Source organism: Heloderma suspectum, chromosome 1 (assembly GCF_057233095.1).
Source record: "Heloderma suspectum isolate Gila_16-S chromosome 1, 16-S_ref, whole genome shotgun sequence".
NCBI classification, from domain to species: Eukaryota; Metazoa; Chordata; class Lepidosauria; order Squamata; family Helodermatidae; genus Heloderma; species Heloderma suspectum.
Window position 1 is genome coordinate 278,373,880 of NC_139458.1, and position 20,625 is coordinate 278,394,504.

Consider the following 20,625-nt stretch of genomic DNA (forward strand, 5'->3'; position numbering starts at 1 on the left):
AAATTTGTTGGCATATTGAGTGCAGCACTTTAACAGCATCATCTTGTAGGATTTTAAATAGCTCAGCTGGAATACTGTCATCTCCGCTAGCTTTGTTGTTAGTAATGCTTCCTAAGGCCCACTTGACTTTACTCTCGAGGATGTCCAGCTCAAGTTCAGTGACTGCACTATCATGGCTATCAGGGACATTCAGATCTTTTTGTGTATTCTTTCCACCTCTTCTTAATCTCATCTGCTTCTGTTAGGTCCCTGCCTTCTTTGTCCTTTATCATGCCCATCTTTGCATAAAACGGTCCCTTGAGATCTCCGATTTTCTTGAAGAGATCTCTAGTCTTTCCCATTCTATTGTTTTCCTCGATTTCTTTGCATTGTTCATTTAAGAAGGCCTTCTTGTCTCTCCTTGCTATTCTCTGGAACTCTGCATTCAGTTGGATAGATCTTCCCCTTTCTCCCTTGCTTTTCGCTTCCCTTCTTTCCGCAGCTACTTGTAAAGCCTCATCAGACAGCCACTTCGCTTTCTTGCATTCCTTTTTCTTTGGGATGGATTGAGTTGCTGCCTCCTGAACAATGTTACGGGCCTCCGTCCATAGTTCCTCAGGCACTCTGTCTATCAGGTCTAATCCCTTAAATCTATTCCTCACCTCCACTGTATATTCATAAGGGATAGGATTGAGGTCATACCTGAATGGTTTAGTGGTTTTCCCTCCGTTCTTCAATTTAAGCCAAAATTTTGCAACAAGAAGCTCATTATCTGAGCCACAATCAGCTCCAGGTCTTGTTTTTACTGACTGTATAGAGCTTCTCCATCTTTGGCTGCAAAGGACATAATCAATCTGATTTCGATACTGACCATCTGGTGATGTCCATGTGTAGAGTTGCCTCTTGTGCTGTTGGAAAAGAGTATTTGCTATGATCAGCGTATTCTCTTGGCAAAACTCTATTAGCCTTTGTCCTGCTTCATTTTGTACACCAAGGCCATGCTTGACTGTTATCCCGGTGATTTCTTGACTTCCTACTTTAGCATTCCAATCCACTATGATGATGAGGACATCTTTTTTTGGCGTTAGTTCTAGAAAGTGTTGTAGGTCTTCATAGAACTGATCAACCTCAGCTTCTTTGGCCTCAGTGGTTGGGCATAGACTTGAATTACTGTGATGTTGAATGGGTTGGCTTGGATTCGTACTGAGATCATTCTATCGTTTTTAAGATTGTACCCCAGTACTGCTTTTCCCACCCTTTTGTTGACTATGAGTGCTACTCCATTTCTTCTAAGGGATTCTTGCCCACAGTAGTAGATATAATGGTCACTTGAATTAAATTTGCCCATACTTGTCCATTTTAGTTCACTGATTCCCAAGATGTCAATGTTCAATCTTGCCATCTCATGTTTGACCACCTCCAGCTTACCTTGATTCATTGATCTGACATTCCAGGTTCCTAAACAATATTGTTCTCTACAGCATTGGACTTTCTTTTCACCACCAGACACATCCACAGCTGAGTGTCCTTTCGGCTTTGTCCCAGCTGCTTCACTCTTTCTGGCGCTACTTGGAAATTCCCTCTGCTCTTCCTCAGTAGTATATTGGACACCTTTCGACCTGAGGGGCTGTCCTTCCGGCATCCTAATGATGGCCTCCTTCACTTGCATGGACACCTCTCTGGACTTCATGTTGGGAGTTCCAGTGAACAACTACCAAATGTAAATGTAACACTCAGAACCACCTCCAGGCCTTTTATCTGCTTGATTGGTCATGGGGTACCCAGGAAACAGGCCACACCTGGCCATACAGCTGCTTGTCAGCCATTCGTTCCATTACTTATGAGCCACCAACGATGAGTGTATGTGTATGCACGGTGTACGGAGGCCAACTGCCAAAACATTTGTCCTTGTTCCGATATTTCTGGCCCTGACTGTAGGAATGCACCCTGACACATTTATTCTGGCAGAAACTTTCATACATCTGATGAAGTGGAAGCCTACAAAAACGTATGCCAGAATAAATTGGTTAGACTTTAAGGTGCCACAAAACTCTTTGTTGTTTTTGTTTCTGTATGCATAAAAAGCATTTACACAAGTTACCAGTGGTGTACAATTGACAAACAGCAATTTGCCTGGCTTTAGGAGGAAATGTTTCAGATGGACTGAGAGCATATGATGCAATCATCTTGCAAGCTAAGCAGGTCTGGATCTGGTCAGTGCCTAGATAGGAAACCATCAGAGCACCCATGAGTGCTGCTTTGAGTTCCATGAGGAAGAAAGGCAGGATAGAAATGTATTTACATTAATAGATAATAGTCGTTTGCTTAAAAGATTATAGTGGCATTATCTTTATGGTCACTTATGCATTTGTAGGAAATTTGAATTAGAATATAAATTAGGCACAATTTTTTAACTTGCTTGTTGTACTCATGCCAATAAAAGCTTTACCATATAAATGAATTATTATTATTATTATTATTATTATTCAAAGATGGGGAATTAAAATTATGATAGAAGTGCCTTTTAGATAAGTACCTTTTAACTAGGATATATATAAAGTAGATTTTTTTAAAAAAAAGAGATCATTTTTAAATGCATTTAAAACAGTACAAATAAAATCTTAGATCTAAAGAGATCCTTCTGAGAGTAGAAGGTACTTATGTTCAAACAAGGGAGGGGCTATAATGTCTACCAATTCCTCTCCCAACTGCACTCTGTCCCGCTGAGCTGCATTGCACACTATTGCCAAAGGTTCACCAACCCTCAAAAGTGGCTTGAGCGGAGCACAAGAGGCTGTGGTGGAAAGGGAAGTAAGAAAACCTCATTGCATGGGTATTGTTTGGCACATGGCTCCTTGATCCAAGCCACAGGTTAATTCAAAAATAAACCCTAACTATTATTTTTAATGCAGTAGTTAAAAAGTCCAGAGTCGAACGTACGCAAGAAAATGCCAGACAGAACAGGAGGGTATTCAATAACTACTTAAAACTCACAAATAAGGTGGCCTGGCAGACCTCCCTGGGAAGGATATTCTACAACTGTGACATCACTATCAAGGACATTGTATTGAGCACCACTGAATCCTATACATTGGATAGAGGGGATCCAGAGATAAGAATCTTTTTTGACCCTGATCTCAAGGGTCAAAAAAGTTCATATGGGAGAAGATGCTCTCTCATGGCCTCTCTTGTCAGAGGGCTTGTCCTGGTATAGGGATTTCAGCAGAATACCAGGCACTGCTTCTACACTACCTCTATTAATTTCAACGGGACTTACACAGGCTTCCCATGTAAATTCTATCCAAATAGCCAGAGACTGTGCACTACCAGTGCTTGAGAGGATGCAACCTTTATTGATAAGGATCAAACTGTATATGCAACAGTATAAAATATAGTTTAATTAAGAATTAATACATTAAAATGGTAAAATGAGGAAAGCTGTAATTCAGCACTAACAAAATAATTTTCACGTTTACAAGTTCAAACGTCAGCTGAATACATGGAAGTACAGAGACCAAATTTTAAGTGTGCGATTAATGATAATGGCATGGTTATTTTCAAGTTTCCTGCCCCAGCAGCTAAACATGCTGAGAATTACCCATCAAGACAGTTGGAGCTTTTTTGCTTTCAAAAAGACAACTCAGGGTCATGTCACACAATTAGCTTTTAGATGCATACCACTTAGAGATATTTTTTAAAATATGGTAGGTGGTATATAAATCTAACTAATTAATTAATGGTTTTAAAATGTACACACAAAAATAAAGTGTTGAATGCAAGAAATATGTATCATACATGTCAATTTATCAGGGAATCATGATTGGCTGCAGTGCTTTGCTGAGCATGCACTCAGTGGCAAATTTAAGTTTAAGAATGTGGTAAGAATATAAATATAAATAAATAAATATTGACAGGTGGTTGACCAGAGGAAAACCAATGGATGATTTTGTTGTTTTACAAAATATATATCAGTCTAGGGAATTTATTACCAAAGAATTTTGTAATGATCACTAGTACAAATTGCTTACTAACTATGATGGCCAATTTACATATTAAGAAACACTGACTTCTGTCTGTTGGCACTGTGTCCTGCTTGTTAATTATCCTTGGCATCTATCTGGATATCCACTGTTGGTAGAAATAATGCCAAGATAAACAGAATTTGGTCTGACCCAGCATGGTAATTCTTAGGTTCTTAAAAAAAAAATATTCTGAAATCCTAACTTGATAATGGAATAGATTAACTGCATAGTATGTGTACTGTTGTATGTTTCTCTTGTAAGGATATTTATGTTGCTGGAACAGAAAAAACAACATACCTTTCTTCTTTGATTTACTGAAAAAGAACCCAAACATTTTGTTGAAAATGCCTTTTTTCACCTGAAATAGAAATAATCATTAACTGGGGTTTTGAAATATTCAAGATCATAGAGAGCAAGTGAGATAATCACTATGGAATAGCAAGATATTTAAAACAATATGGCTTGGCTCCCAGGTTCCATGAGCAGAGTTCTACTGAAGGAACAAGGCTTTCTCACCTTCACCTTCCCACTGGAGAACCCAAAAATCTGTTCCTGAGGGTTGGGAGACTTTCCAGAAGAGATTGGGATGTGGTGGGGGAGCTACAGTGGGAAGGGGAAGTTGGCAAAATTCAGTGACCCTCCTTCTGCGAGTGGAAGTGCCTTTCTACTTGCAGAGGGAACCTTTGGACCCAAGTCTGTGACCCAGTTCACACATCATAAGCCACAGTTCCTCTGGAACCCTGGCTTGCCATGTACGAGCAGTGTGCTCGTGCACACTGCCAATCACTCCTACTGAAAGCAGGAGTGTCTAAACCAGGGGTGTCGAACCTCTGGCCTGTAGGCCTGTTCTGGCCCACAAGGGTCCCCAATCTGGCCCGCAAGCTTTCTAGGGTGGATGTGGCCCCTTTCCAATGCTACACTCTATCTCCTTACTTTTCTGCATTGATCTGTACAAACTGCTGATAGGTCCACCGATCCCTTTTCCAGATTTTTTTCTTTGTTTTTTCCTTTCTTTCCTGTTAAAGTGCCTTATGTCTCAGTAAACATGTGTGGTGTGTGCTGGATTTTAAAAGCACTTTGAAGCCACTGTTGTAGCTTATGCCTTGGTAGACATACATAGCATTGCTCTGTGACTCCAAATGTGTGTTTATTTTCTGAGTAAACATGCATACCATTGTGACTCTTACTTCTGAGTAAACATGCATGGTGTGTGTGTGTGTGTGTGTGTGTGTGCTGGATTTTTAAAGCACTTTTAAACCACTTAAATGTGGCTTAGTTCTCAGTAACATTACTAACACTACACTACAACAGTAACACTATAAACAGTGGGATTTGGGGTTGACTTTAGGTCTCACTCACTGCTGGAATCTGGCCCCTGAGACCTTCTCCCTTGGTCTGAAAAAGCTTCAACTCCACTGGACTAAACAAGCCACGGACCTTCGGTCTGTGGTTTGTTTAGCGTCACGTGCGAACTCAGACATCTGGCTTGTCTCCCCCCCAACAAACGAGAGAAATAACCCACATTGAGATCTCAAGGGAACGTTTTGTGCAAAGACGGGCATGATAAAGGACAAAGAAGGCAGGGACCTAACAGAAGCAGATGAGATTAAGAAGAGGTGGAAAGAATACACAGAAGAGCTATACAGGAAAGATCTGAATGTCCCTGATAGCCATGATAGTGCGGTCACTGAACTTGAGCCGGACATCCTAGAGAGTGAAGTCAAGTGGGCCTTAGGAAGCATTATTAACAACAAAGCTAGCGGAGATGACAGTATTCCAGCTGAGCTATTTAAAATCCTAAAAGATGATGCTGTTAATGTGCTGCACTCAATATGCCAACAAATATGGAACACTCAACAGTGGCCACAAGACTGGAAAAGGTCAGTTTACATTCCAATTCCAAAGAAGGGCAACGCCAAAGAGTGTTCAAACTACCGCACAATGGCGCTCATTTCACATGCCAGCAAGGTTATGCTTAAAATCCTACAAGCTAGGCTTCAGCAGTATGCGAACCGAGAACTACCGGAAGTACAAGCTGGGTTTCGAAGAGGCAGAGGAACTAGAGATCAAATCGCCAACATTCGCTGGATCATGGAGAAAGCAAGAGAATTCCAGAAAAACATCTATTTCTGCTTCATTGACTACGCTAAAGCCTTTGATTGTGTGGATCACAACAAACTCTGGCAAATTCTGAAAGAGATGGGAGTACCTGACCACCTTACCTGTCTCCTGAGAAACCTGTATGAGAGTCAAGAAGCAACAGTAAGAACCAGACATGGAACAACCGATTGGTTCAAAATTGGGAAAGGAGTACAACAAGGCTGTATATTGTCGCCCTGCTTATTTAACTTATATGCAGAGTACTTCATGAGAAACGCTGGGTTGGATGAATCACAGGTCGGAATTAAGATTGCCGGGAGAATTATCAACAACCTCAGATACGCATACGATACCACCCTAATGGCAGAAAGCGAAGAGGATCTAAAGAGCCTCTTGTTGAGGGTGGAAGTGGAGAGTGCAAAAGCTGGTTTGAAACTCAACATTAAAAAAACGAAGATCATGGCATCTGGCCCATCACTTCCTGGCATATGGAAGGGGAAGAAATGGAAGCAGTGACAGATTTTATTTTCTTGGGCTCCAAGATCACTGCAGATGGTGACTGTAGCCATGAAATTAAAAGACGCTTGCTTCTTGGGAGGAAAGGTATGGCAAACCTAGACAGCATAGTAAGAAGCAGAGACATCACCTTGCCGACAAAGGTCTGCATAATCAAAGATATGGGTTTCCCAATAGTAACGTATGGCTGTGAGAGCTGGACTATAAGGAAGGCTGAGCGCCGAAGAATTGATGCTTTCGAACTGTGGTGCTGGAGAAGACTCTTACGAGTCCCCTGGACTGCAAGGAGGTCAAATCAGTCCATCCTAAACTAAATCAACCCTGACTGCTCATTGGAAGGACAGATACTGAAGCTGAAGCTCAAATATTTTGGCCACCTAATGTGAAGAGAAAACTCTCTGGAAAAGACCCTGATGCTGGGAAAGACTGAAGGCAAAAGGAGAAGGGGATGGCAGAGGATGAGATGGCTGGATAGCATCACTGTTGCAATGAATATGGACTTGAGCACGCTCCAGGAGAGAGCGCAGGACTGGAAGGCCTGGCGTGCTATGGTCCATGGGGTCATGAAGAGGCGGACACGACTGAACGACTGAACAACAACAAAAATATTCTGTGTATATACTCAAAGGAACAATTCAGCCCAGTGACTGAATTACTTGCTTACAATCATTCTTTGGCTGCAATAGATCCACTATCATGCTATCTATGCTACAGAACAGAACACCCGCTAAACTGGTGTTACTGTAGTGCAATTACCTCAGGGAGTTTTAGTGAGGAGGGTGAGCCTATTCAGCTCTCTATATTGAATTTGTTTAAAACTCCCCAGAACACAGGACACGATAACCATTCTCACATGACACAGGAAAAGAACAGTAGCCACATCCCCAGTTGAAGAGACTTTTAAAATATGGACAGCCTGCACAGCATAAGAATGAGGGTAAAGTAGGCTCTCTCTATACCATTGCACTATGTACATCAACTGTATTATGAACATGATAGGAGAAGAACATGTTCCGGGGTGGGGGAGGACAGGCAGGGGGAGAGACATGTGAAACAGCATAGTGTATGACTAAGAGAAGCATGGAGTACAAGATTAAAGTCAAAAGGGTTTTTTTTTAATTGTGTGGGCTAGCAATCATTCAGAAGATATCGGGTGCTTCTAGATGGGGGTTTTATTGTTCAAATCACCATGCTTCGTTCACAGAATTTTACAGGGTGTCCAGACACAGTCATTTTCAATTTGTAACCTTCCTGTGTTTTTCCACTTCTTTTTTTGTACCAGAAAAAGTCCCTCAAAGAGGAAAAGACAGGTTAGCTGCACAGTGCCTTTTGATTGGTATCAATGAAGCCCTTCATGTGGAAGAACCCATGGATTTTAAATCTAGCTTATTTAATTGTGATAAAAGGTGACAGGCTATACCACAAGCTAGAACAACCTAGTGATTCAAATCCCTATGAAATTTCAGTATATTTCATAGATGACAGCATAATAATTGCTGTAACAAATCTAATTTCATAATGTGTTAAACAAGGTCCACCTACAGTTTAAAAGTTACACGATTTATAACAGTGCTGAATTTACTGAAGCATTCAGTCTTAGTAGACGACAAATTGCTAATGTATGCTTATCATGTAATAGTTAGTCTCTGTTCTTCAAAGCCTAATGGACTGATGCTAAGATGTGAAGAACCTTGAATGGGGATGCAAAAGACTGACTGGGCTCTGATTGCTTGAGAACAAGAACTCACTTTAATTATCTAATTATTGAAAAGATTGTGTAATGCATCCTGAACCCCAGAGGGTTAAAGCAAGCTATACACTTTTTTTAATTGATTACATTTTGGCACACCTTATTTTTGAGAACTAAAATGTGGGATATACTATCCAACATTCTCATGATCTTGTATATCAGAACTTCTATCTTGAAACGCTTTGCAATTGTTATATATACACTACATCTGAAAGTAAATATTTCTGAAACCTATATTAACCTTTCATGATATTAAAACATCATATAATAACATATTTCTAATCATATTACTTAGATAGGGTATCCAGATAAAGTCCTAGGCTGCAATCCTGCATACATGTGAACAATTTAAATCCTACTGTCTTCTGCATACAGTAAGGCTGTTTAAGGCAGGAATCCTATACAAACTTACTTGGGCATAAACCCCATTGGATGGGGCTTACTTCTGAGTAGACATGCACAGGATTGTGCTGTAATCCCACTGTGCAAGATGTACAGTTATAGTCCACAAACTTTATCACTGCAGATTCTCTCCAACACATTCCTGCTTGGCAGTAACTCATGCTTAATAGTTCTAGTCTGTTCAATAGCAACCCCATCTTCAAGGGAAGTTTTAAAATACTTAACTGTAGCCACAACAGTATCAAGAAAATAAGCAAAGATATTAGCTTAAAGATGTTTTGTGAGCAATGCACAAGAATACCAATTAGAAAATCAATACAGATTTGATTTTTTTAAGTCACAAAATTTCAGTGGGAGAGAAAATACTTCATCAAACAATGTGCACTTTATTGACAGTTTTGGCATTATTAATTAAAGAGAACTCCTCTGCTACTAGTAGACTGCTAAAGTAATCAATGGTAATACATTATTCCTATAGATCTTTGCAAATATTTAAATCCCACAGCTTGTTCAATCAATATTAGTAGCTAATGCTTTTAACTATTTCCAGAGCAAATATCTAACATGCTTTACAAATATTATCACCAAACAGAAAAGTATTGTTTTTCTCTAGTTCCCTTCAGTACCTTTTAGCCAAGGAATCATGATTTTTTTACTTTTGTCAAATTTAGTCGAGTGTACCTCAGATTTACTATAGTGTAATTGCCAATTGTCCGTGTTACACTGTATGTAGGCTGCTATTACTCCTTCTTCAATGTTTGTCTACCTCTGGTAAATATTACTAGACACTAGAGGCAACTACCCATGAGACTGGTCCGATCTTTGCGGTGCCAGTATTCATACAAATACCACAGCCACATGCCACTTGGGGTGAAGGGGTCTTACATTTGCTTAAATATAAACAAGGAAGTGCCTCTAACTAGAGCAACCATGGCGTTACCATGGTTCACAAACTCTGGTTTTATTAAAACATTAATCATATTCATAACACATCAACTTTGAGAAATAAAAAGGTTTAGAAAAATCAGACGCAAGTCCTCATAAAGGAAGGTTGGCAACAAGGACATGATGTCGTCATCTCATATATCAACTTTCAGATACATAAAGGGTTTTGATCCAGCAGAGGATCCCACTAGTAGAAGTGGGGCAGGGGAGGCACCTTTTGCTGATTTTCCCCCTCCCCCTGGAGCCTCCCAGCACCACCTACCACACTGTTCTGGAGGGTCCCCTGACCCTCCAGTTAAGATTTTCTGAGGATACATGGGGCTGCAGGGGGAAGGAGGAATCGGGAAAAAGTGCCCTGACCCCCTCAATCAGTTAGAGAGTCCCCTGAGCAAAACTGCACTCAAGGGATACTCTTGCTGGCAGGAGCAGTGACTGGATCCAAACCAATGGCATCCCACATGTTTGAAATAACATGGTATATTAAATCTAAATAACTTAATGCAATAGGAAAACTAAAACATTATGAAATGGCACAAAACACATAACCCATATCCCTTTCCTTCTTACAACACTCCAAGCAACTCCCCTCCCTCCCACCAATCTTGTTTTGGATCTCAATCCACAGCCTTAATGATGGCTTGCCTATGACTGTCTGGTGAGCTCATCGTTGAAGTAAGATGTAAACTAGGGAAGCACTGCACTCCATTCCAAGGGTCCCTACAAAATATGAAGCTGCCTTATACCTAGTGTGCCCATTAGTCCATCTATCCTTGTATGAGATGCTCCAAATGGCAACAGCTATCCCAGGTCGCAGGCACAGATCTTCTGCAGCCCTGCAACCTGAGGTACTTTTTAACTTGAGATGACAGAGATTAAATGTGGGATCTTCTGTGTAAGAAGCCTTTATTCTGCCACTATGCTATGGACCCTCTCCTAGTGAGAAGCATTTCACTAGAAAAATCAACTGTTTTCCAGGAGCACAACCAGCATTGCTTCAACAGACACATAGAGATTGCTGGCACCTGCTGCATAGTGCCCATGTAAAGAAACAAAACTCATCCACCCTCAAAATTTCTGAAACTATTTTAAAGGTGGCTTAAAAAAAATTGTCATTACGGAAAGAGCAGTCATCCACATATCTCTGAGAGCCTTCATTAAGCAAAGTGCATCATTATGGCATGAAGGAAGGGGACCTTTTCTGTGGTGGCGCCCTGGATCTGGAATGCCCACGCAAGGGATATTTGTCTGGTGCCATCATTGTGTTCTTTTAGGTGCCAAGTGAAAACATTTTTTATTTGCCTAGGCATTTCAGCTGGTTTTTAAGTGTGGTATAGGTTTAACTGATTGATAAGTTGCAGTTTTAGACCTCTCGCTTCTGTTTTTAGGGATTGATGTTTTACTGAATGTTAGTGTGGTATTCTCTTATCTTTATACTCAGCTCTGGGTGTGGTATACAATTTTTAAAAATAAATAATAAATATCTGCACATGTAGCCCTTTAGAAAAAAAATGTTAAAGCAAGGCTAATTCTTCTTCTCAGCAATTACTTGCCATTCTGAACTACATATTTAATTTTAAAATAATTCTATTAGGAATGAAGCCACAAGATTTCCTTTGCCTACAAAAATCTCAGTCACAGCAGAATACAACACTGTATTAGAATTTAAAGAATCAATTCAAAATACTTGGGGTATATCAGACCTGGACTTTTGGGTATATCAAACCTGGTCCAGCCAAAGTTCAGCACACTTAAGTCCCACTGATTTCAATGGGAACATTAAACACATTTCCCACTGAAATTAATCGCCCTGTTCGGGTGTAACTGCAGCGTCCTACAGCAATTCATGAGTTACTTAATCCACAAAGTATGGGGATATGTTCCACGCACAAGCTGCTTCTGGTTTCCGGGAACAATCTACGAATGCAATATTCGTAGGTTGTTTCTGTGACATCCGAACCCAGGCACTTCAGGTTGTTTGTGGGTTAAACAATCCTAAGTTAACCAATGGTTTGTTCTTGGGTTAACTTGGGATTGTTTAACCCATGAACAACCCCAAATGCCCAGATTTGGACATCACAGAAACAACCTATGAATGCCACATTCATGGGACGTTCCTGGAAACTGGAAGCAACTTGTGCACAGCTCACATTGCACATCCCTACAATTCGAGGGTTAATTAACCCAAAAATTGGCTCCAGACACCACCGTTACGTCCAAACAGAGACAATGAGTCATAGAAGCGCTTAACTTTATTGGCTTGAATAAAATATGTTTCAAGTTACTCAGTTTCACCTACACGTACCACTATTTTTTCCTTCTAGTCTCTTAGTGCTAACTAGTATTGCTTCCCAAAACTAAAAGAAAAAGAAAAAGAAAAAGAAAAAGAAAAGGGGAGGGGGAGGGGGAGAGGGAGAGGAGAGGAGAGGAGAGGAGAGGAGAGGAGAGGAGAGGAGAGGAGAAAGACAGTGGCTTGGGGTTGTATCCAACCCTGGCTATCTGCCAATGGAAAAGAAACCATTATTGGAACAGTTCCCCAACAGCCTCCATGCATCCCCCAAATTTGGTAGGCATATGTGTGGCTGCACAGGGGAGGAGAGCAAGGTGAAGTCCTGTCACATGACCAAATGTCCACTCGCATGACATTGGATTAAAGCCTTGGATCCTAAATTCCCATGAGTGGAATTCCACTTACCGGATGTTTCCACTGGCGATGATTTTCGTCAGTTTTCCCTTCCTCCTGCAGCCCCTTAAGAATCTGCTTCAGAGTTTTGGGAAGCCCTCTAGAAGAGTGTGGGAGGTGGCATGAGGACGGTAAAATCAGCAAAACCTGCCTATCCCACCACCTTCTATAAGTGAGAGCATCTGCTGGATCAGAGTCCCTTCCATGAAAGGCACCTCAGGACCCAAGCCAATGACTGCAATCTTTAAGTCATTAATTTCATGGACGATACAGACAAATTTAGCTACTTATGTAAATAGGAAATAATATAATATGTACATGTAAGGACCCAATTGTTTAGTTTCACTTGGCAACAGCCTTGACTAGAAGAAAGTCCATTTCATCACATGCAGAAATTTAGGCAGTCTTTATTGTTTTTGACAAAACCACTGAGATATTTCAGAACACATATCTTATGATTATTTAAGACTAGGAAGTGTATAGTCCTCATTGCTGCAGAGAAAATTTTGAAGTTATGACTGCACAATTTTGAAGGCTATGTAGAAATGATAGTTTCTGAAGAACGGGAAGGACTTCCCCCTTAACGCTACCACAGCAACAGTCTCATCCGGCAGTGATAAACTACACAGATTAGAAGGAAAAAAGAGAGAAACATTGCTGTAGGAGTGAAAGCCTCTTAAGTAATCCATGTCCTAATTACAGATACTTCCTAGCCCCATATAAAGAAAGTGGGAGACACTAATTACCCCTATTCAATTCTTCATCTTTTGCTATTTCATAGATCTTATGCATTGAAAAATCTGGGTATTTAATACAGACCGGATTCTCCTCATGTTTCTCCATCTCTTCTTCTTCTACTTCTACTTTAGCCTACATGAAAAAAGCATAAACAAGAGTTAGTCTTTTATCATTTTATTATCTAAATCTATAACTAAGATGGACAACATTTGATACAGATTATGCATACACAAAATGCACAAGTACAGATTTTGATGTTACTACAGGCTCTCCTCTATAAACAAGCTAGTTACTTAACTACATTTTGGGACAGTACTATTTCCAAAAGTATTTTATTAATAATTAAAGGGAAGCATACAAAGCAGCAAAATGCTGCAAAGAATGGGCTGCAAAGAATGGAAGCCACCGGCAGAAGAGTTTTCCCCTTGCCTTTACACCCTACAAATCTGCTCTGGAGAATTGGGGTGACTGTCTGGAGCAGGTCTGAGGGACACATGAAAGGCTGCAATAGGGGAGGAGAACAAGGAGACGTCCCAAGTTTTGCATATGCTAAAAAAAACCCAATCTACATGGAACTTCCAAGACAGCTAAAGAGAACTTCCATGTCCAAAGGCACTGTATCTCCAAATACTAGATGCTGGCTACAGGAAAATTCTGTTACTTTCATGTCCTATTTATGAACTTCACAGAAGCATCTGCCTGCTAACTCTAAGAAATAGTGCAGCACTATAAGCACTCCTCCCCTTCATGGATCACTGCCTTGTTGTGGCGAAGGGGCTTGCGTAACTCAGTGAAGCCATAAGCTATGCCGTGCAGGGCCACCCAAGACGGACAGGTCATGGCAGAGAGTTCTGACAAAATGTGGTCCACTGGAGAAGGAAATGGCAACCCACTCCAGTATTCTTGCCAAAAAAAACCCATGGAACGTATCAAAAGGCTAAAAGAGATGACGCTGGAAGATGAGCCCCTCAGGTCAGACGGTGTCCAATATACTACTGGGGAAGAGCAGAGGGTATTTCCAAGTAGCTCCAGAAAGAGTGAAGCGGCTGGGCCAAAGCCGAAAGGACACTCAGCTGTGGATGTGTCTGGTGGTGAAAAGAAAATCCGATGCTGTAAAGAACAATATTGTTTAGGAACCTGGAATGTAAGATCAATGAATCAAGGTAAGCTGGAGGTGGTCAAACATGAGATGGCAAGATTGAACATCAACATCTTGGGAATCAGCGAACTAAAATGGACAGGCATGGGCGAATTTAATTCAGGTGACCATCGTATCTACTACTGTGGGCAAGAATCCCTTAGAAGAAATGGAGTAGCACTCATAGTCAACAAAAGGGTGGGAAAAGCAGTACTGGGGTACAATCTTAAAAACGACAGAATGATCTCCGTACAAATCCAAGGCAAACCATTCAACATCACAGTAATTCAAGTCTATGCCCCAACCACTGAGGCCAAAGAAGCTGAGGCTGATCGGTTCTATGAAGACCTACAACACCTTCTAGAACTAACACCAAAAAAAGATGTCCTCTTTATCATAGGGGATTGGAATGCTAAAGTAGGAAGTCAAGAAATCACCGGGATAACAGGCAAGCATGGCCTTGGTGTACAAAATGAAGCAGGACAAAGGCTAATAGAGTTTTGCCAAGAGAACACGCTGATCATAGCAAACACTCTTTTCCAACAGCCCAAGAGGTGACTCTACACATGGACATCACCAGATGGTCAATATCAAAATCAGACTGATTATGTCCTTTGCAGCCAAAGATGGAGAAGCTCTATACAGTCAGTAAAAACAAGACCTGGAGCTGACTGTGGCTCAGATCATGAGCTTCTTGTTGCAAAATTTCGGCTTAAATTGAAGAACGTAGGGAAAACCCCTAAACCATTCAGGTATGACCTCAATCATATCCCTTATGAATATACAGTGGAGGTAAGGAATAGATTGAAGGGATTAGACCTGATAGACAGAGTGCCTGAGGAACTATGGATGGAGGTCCGTAACATTGTTCAGGAGGCAGCAACGGAATCCATCCCAAAGAAAAAGAAGTACAAGAAAGCCAAGTGGCTGTCTGATGAGGCTTTACAAGTAGCTGACGAAAGAAGGGAAGCGAAAAGCAAGGGAGAAAGGGGAAGATATATCCAACTGAATGCAGAGTTCCAGAGAATGGCAAGGAGAGACAAGAAGGCCTTCTTAAATGAACAATGCAAAGAAATCGAGGAAAACAATAGAATGGGAAAGGCTAGAGATCTCTTCAAGAAAATTGGAGATCTGAAGGGAACGTTTTGTGCAAAGACGGGCATGATAAAGGACAAAGAAGGCAGGGATCTAACAGAAGCAGAGGAGATTAAGAAGAGGTGGAAAGAATACACAGAAGAACTATACAGGAAATATCTTAATGTCCCCGATACCCAGGAGAGTGCGGTCACTGAACTTGAGCTGGACATCCTAGAGAGTGAAGTCAAGTGGGCCTTAGGAAGCATTAGTAACAACAAAGCTAGCGGAGATGACAGTATTCCAGCTGAGCTATTCAAAATCCTAAAAGATGATGCTGTTAAAGTGCTGCATTCAATATGCCAACAAATTTGGAACACTCAACAGTGGCCGCAAGACTGGAAAAGGTCAGTTTACATTCCAGTTCCAAAGAAGGGGAACGCCAAAGAGTGTTCAAACTACCGCACAATTGCGCTCATTTCACATGCCAGCAAGGTGATGCTCAAAATCCTACAAGCTAGGCCTTAGCAGTATGCGAACCGAGAACTACCAGAAGTACAAGCGGGGTTTCGAAGAGGCAGAGGAACTAGAGATCAAATCGCCAACTTTCACTGGATCATGGAGAAAGCAAGAGAATTCCAGAAAAACGTCTATTTCTGCTTCATTGACTACACTAAAGCCTTTGATTGTGTGGATCACAACAAACTGTGGCAAATTCTTAAAGTGATGGGAATACCAGACCACCTTACCTGTCTCCTGAGAAACCTGTACAAGGGTCAAGAAGCAACAGTAAGAACCAGACATGGAACAACTGAGTGGTTCCAAATTGGGAAAGGAGTACGACAAGGCTGCATATTGTCGCCCTGTTTATTTAACTTATATGCAGAGTACATCATGAGAAACGCCGGGTTGGATGAATCACAGGTCGGAATTAAGATTGCTGGGAGAATTATCAACAACCTCCAATATGCAGATGATACCACCCTAATGGCAGAAAGCGAAGAGGATCTCAAGAGCCTCTTGTTGAGGGTGAAAGAGGAGAGTGCAAAAGCTGGTTTGAAACTCAACATTAAAAAAATGAAGATCATGGCATCTGGCCCCATCACTTGCTGGCATATGGAAGGGGAAGAAATGGAAGCAATGACAGATTTTACTTTCCTGGGCTCCAAGATCACCGCAGATGGTGACTGTAGCCATGAAATTAAAAGACGCTTGCTTCTTGGGAGGAAAGCTATGGCAAACCTAGACAGCATAGTAAGAAGCAGAGACATCACCTTGCCGACAAAGGTCCGTCTAATCAAAGCTATGGTTTTCCCAGTAGTAATGTATGGCTGCTCCATTGCCCTGATGTTACAGGGTGGGCTCCAGGGCTTCTATGCTGGGTACAACTGTGCAACAGAGAAGCATCACACAATGTTCTTATGAATCAGAGAAATGGGCAGAGTGGAGGGGGACGGGACCGAGGACAACTACATGCCACCCTAAAGGCATTTCAGCAATCAGATTCACCTACATTCTCATAAACCCACATTTCTGATGCAGAGTTGCAACCTCTTATAATGTGCTACAGTAACTACAGTGACAGGAGCTACTCTGTGCTATTACAGCTATACATGTATTTAGGACCAGTATGTCTTAAGGTTATTCCTAATATTGCATTGGTTAGAATCCCCCTTTTTTCCTTGTCTTAGTAACAACACTGAAGTTAAAAGTGTACCTTTCTTTACAAATGTTTTTTTTTTTAATTTTCTACCTTAAATATAACTTTTAGAAGTAGTGAAAGATCATGCAACTGTGCTTCGGTTGGACTCAGATTTAGTCATACTCAGAGTAGACCCATGGAAATCAATGGGACTTAAATCAGTCATGATTAACTTAAGTCCCATTGTTTTCAATGGGTCTACTCTAAGTATGACTAAACCCAGATCAAACCATCTGTCCAGAACAGCACAAGTATGAACCGTTGATAGAAATATTTTTCTCAGTCAGTCTGAACCAATACCATCTCTTGAGCTGGAGTAAAGCAATGAGAGGTCTGTGATTTACTTTTTCTCTTTAGCTGCTAATCAAATCAAGAACATAACTCATCTCAAATGCCACAACGTGAGTGGCTTTGGTTATTAAGATTAATTTGTTTTTCTTCAACCAATTGGCACACAAGACCTAAGGATTAAGATTCCATTTTAAATATCGAATACTGTTCTCCAATACTGTAAAAACAAAAACAAAACTAACCTGTTCTTCTATACTCCCAACATTTGAATAAATTTCCTCTTCTTGGACAACCTCAGCTGGAGCCTTGGGTAAGATAAATTCCAATTAAGATTTACATGAACAGAAGGAAATAAAACAAAAGCTTTCATATATGTTATTACAAAACCGAAAAATCAAGCAGTCACCTTCTTTCCTGAAAACAAGCTATAGTTATCCCTAACAGGAAGTTTGCAAGCCATGTACACATTTTGAACTAGGGAACCTAAGGTTCAGTTCTCACAAACAGCAAATGAGGTCAAAATCATATATCTGGACTTCACTTTACAGTGTAGGGGCTCACAAGACTGAATGCTTCTTAATCCAAAATAATGTCCTGCAAAGAAAACTACATTTAAGGATAATGACTCTAGCCTAATCTACTCCTTCCTGGACATGCTAGTTTTCTATGTTTAGGAATATGGGGAGGGGGGGAATATTCCCTTCAATTATGTGAACTCCTGCCCCCTTCCAGAATACTATTCTTGAAGTAATACAGTCCAAACACAGATTTTCCTCTTCATCCACTGTTTGTAAGAACTAGGTCCAACTTTCAGTAACTTCCAATAGTTTGTAAAGTCAGGGTATTTCATATAAATGCTCAAAGATGAAACAAGCTATATTTCCTTATATATTTGCAACAATCAGAGAGATAACAAGATACCAGAGTGAGGAGAATGTAATGGAGAGAGACACGACATTGGCTTGAATCTCCCATCTGAGACAAGGGATCATATTCAAAGGGAATATGCACACTTACTGAGCGTAAACTCCACTGAATATAGTGGGATTTATTTCTGAATAAAGATGCATATGATTGCTATTAATGAAGCTTAATCCAAAACACTACAGGTGTCAGTGGTTTTCTTTTCATCAGATATAAGTCATAACCAATGTGCTATGATCACTAGCACCTCCTAAGTGGCCCTGAAATTTACATTCCTCTTAAAATCAAGCAACAACTAAGAATGATTTTAGACACGGTGTTTGCTATGTAATCACCCTTCCTCATTCATAGAATTTTACAAGGGGGTCCAGGTGACATTGTCTTCCATTTTTAACCTTCCCATGTTTTCCCACCACCTCTTCTGTCTTTTTTCTTACCACATAAAATCTGTTAAGGATGGAAAGACAAAATAGCTGCACAGTGTCTTTTGAATAGCTGCACAAGCAGACCATCTGGAAGTACCCTAACTAAACAAGTCATGAACTTGACTATGTTGCTATTAACTAAGTCATTATTTAGGAGTCTTTAGCTGGAACTGGGCTATCTTCCCATTCCCAATAGGGAAGCAAGAAAGCCAAGGCCATTGCTGAAGCTCTTTTTAAGGTCAGAAGCTCCATTTTTAAAGATTCACATCTTCATTTCACATCAGTGGTATTCTGTTTCTGAAGGTTCAAGCAAGGACTTTTTTGACCACACATATTATCATTTATATCTTGTAATCTAAGTCTATAGCCCACTATCTTCTGTTTTAATTTTTTTAAAGCCCTTGAAGAAATTAATTATTAATTAATTATCTTCATTTTTCTTCTTTTTTTGGCAGAATTATACTGGCGGATAAACAACCTAATAAAAAGCAGCACAGTCATCAAAATATCTGACATCAAAAGCCCAAGCAAAGTGAGTGAAGCATAGCAGCTTTGAGAGCCAAAGCTTGGAAGCCTATATTGTTTCAAAGGAAGAATGATCAGAGTGTAAATGTATATATTTGAAATATTTTTATATAGATCTACGCTGAACGTTTTGGGGCACTTTCAATGAAAAAAAGGGGCTTTTGGGGTGCTGAAATTATTCCCAAAGACCCTAAAAGCTTGCCATTTTTGCAATGGTTTGCTGTTGTTTGCAGTCCTGATGACTGGAGTTTCAATAAACATTCCTTCTTCTTAGTAACAATGACATGGTCACATAACCAGTCAAATATGGCTATGTGACAAAACAAAGCTAATTTAGAGCAAAGCTCTCTCCTGAAAATAACTGAAAAGGGTGGGCTCATTTCTCAGGGGAAGAAAATGTTTCCAAAACGAAAAGCCTCATTTTGGCTCAGCCCTACTTTTCGAAAGAAAAGGAAAGCAGAGAAAGACAGAGAAATTGTAGTTTGTTACTAGAGACAACTTGAAGCTATAGGAATCAACTGAATATACAGAAGTAACAAACCAGAGAATTTAGAAGTACATTTTCCAAACGCTAAGTTTAGATGAGTATTTATCATTAATGAAATACACTTAGAAGTAAATTCCACTGAAAGAATGAGGCTTGGTATTGGGCTTTTACCGTGCCAAGAGCTTCTCCATTTCTATGTTTAGTTCTGTCATAGCGTAAGTTACTACAAGCTTCTTTCCCCACTCCTACAGAAAGTTACATCCCATTTGATCAAGGAACAATTGAACATATATCGAAGGCATACTAAGTAAGAATTGGATTTTCCCCTCATTTTATCTCACTCTCATCAGTACTAATACTGAATACATGAAGCCCAGAACTGAAATTCTCCACTTTATTTTTGTTAAATGTTATACCAATGAATACAAAACAGAAATAGTCATGGCATAATAGTTTAACACCCTGATCTTCAACAAATGGGCCAAGACCTGCTATAAGGAAGATCGCACCAGTGGAACCAAAATATTTGCTTTTTTTAAAAAAAACAAAAACATGTAGAAGATGGGGGGTGCACAGAAAAAGAGAGGATATGTCTATATTGTACATTTATACCAATTCTATCTATACTACTTTAATGGTCCCACCAAAAATCCTGGGAACTGTAATAGAATAGGGGCGGCAAGAATTTTTTTTAGGTGTCTCTATTCCCCACCACCACCACCACACACCACAGTCATTCCCAAGGTTCTTTAGGAAGAAGGAATTACTGTGGATATGCACTGCAAAGGACAGTGACAGAAGGAGAAAAACAGAGAACGATAAGGAAAAAGGGACACATACATTAAAAAATAAAAACTGTGAGCCATATTTCAGGGTGGGGTTAAAGGTGCATCCCAGATCTGAAAAGACAGTAAACAAATGTCTAGT

The 20,625-nt window shown here is 40.3% G+C and overlaps 1 protein-coding gene across 3 annotated transcripts in view; it reads right to left on the reverse strand.

Moving 5' to 3' along the window:
- The window catches only part of DCDC2C (doublecortin domain containing 2C), a 141,844-nt gene that overhangs the window by 86,595 nt on the left and 34,624 nt on the right, over positions 1–20,625 (reverse strand). Inside the window, exons 7-10 of one of the 3 annotated variants that reach the window (XR_014786557.1) lie at positions 17,580–17,642; positions 13,214–13,264; positions 8,780–8,993; positions 4,299–4,359 (exon numbers count right to left, since the gene is read on the reverse strand). Coding sequence is in view for 2 of the 3 variants with exons in the window: in XM_084826695.1 (XP_084682821.1) it covers positions 4,299–4,359; positions 13,214–13,264; positions 17,580–17,642 (175 nt within the window). In the remaining variant the exon portion in view is untranslated. Of the gene's footprint in view, positions 1–4,298; positions 4,360–8,779; positions 8,994–12,156; positions 13,016–13,213; positions 13,265–17,579; positions 17,643–20,625 lie in introns of those variants that run through there. The other 2 variants (XM_084826695.1, XM_084826696.1) reach the window with 2 other exon arrangements.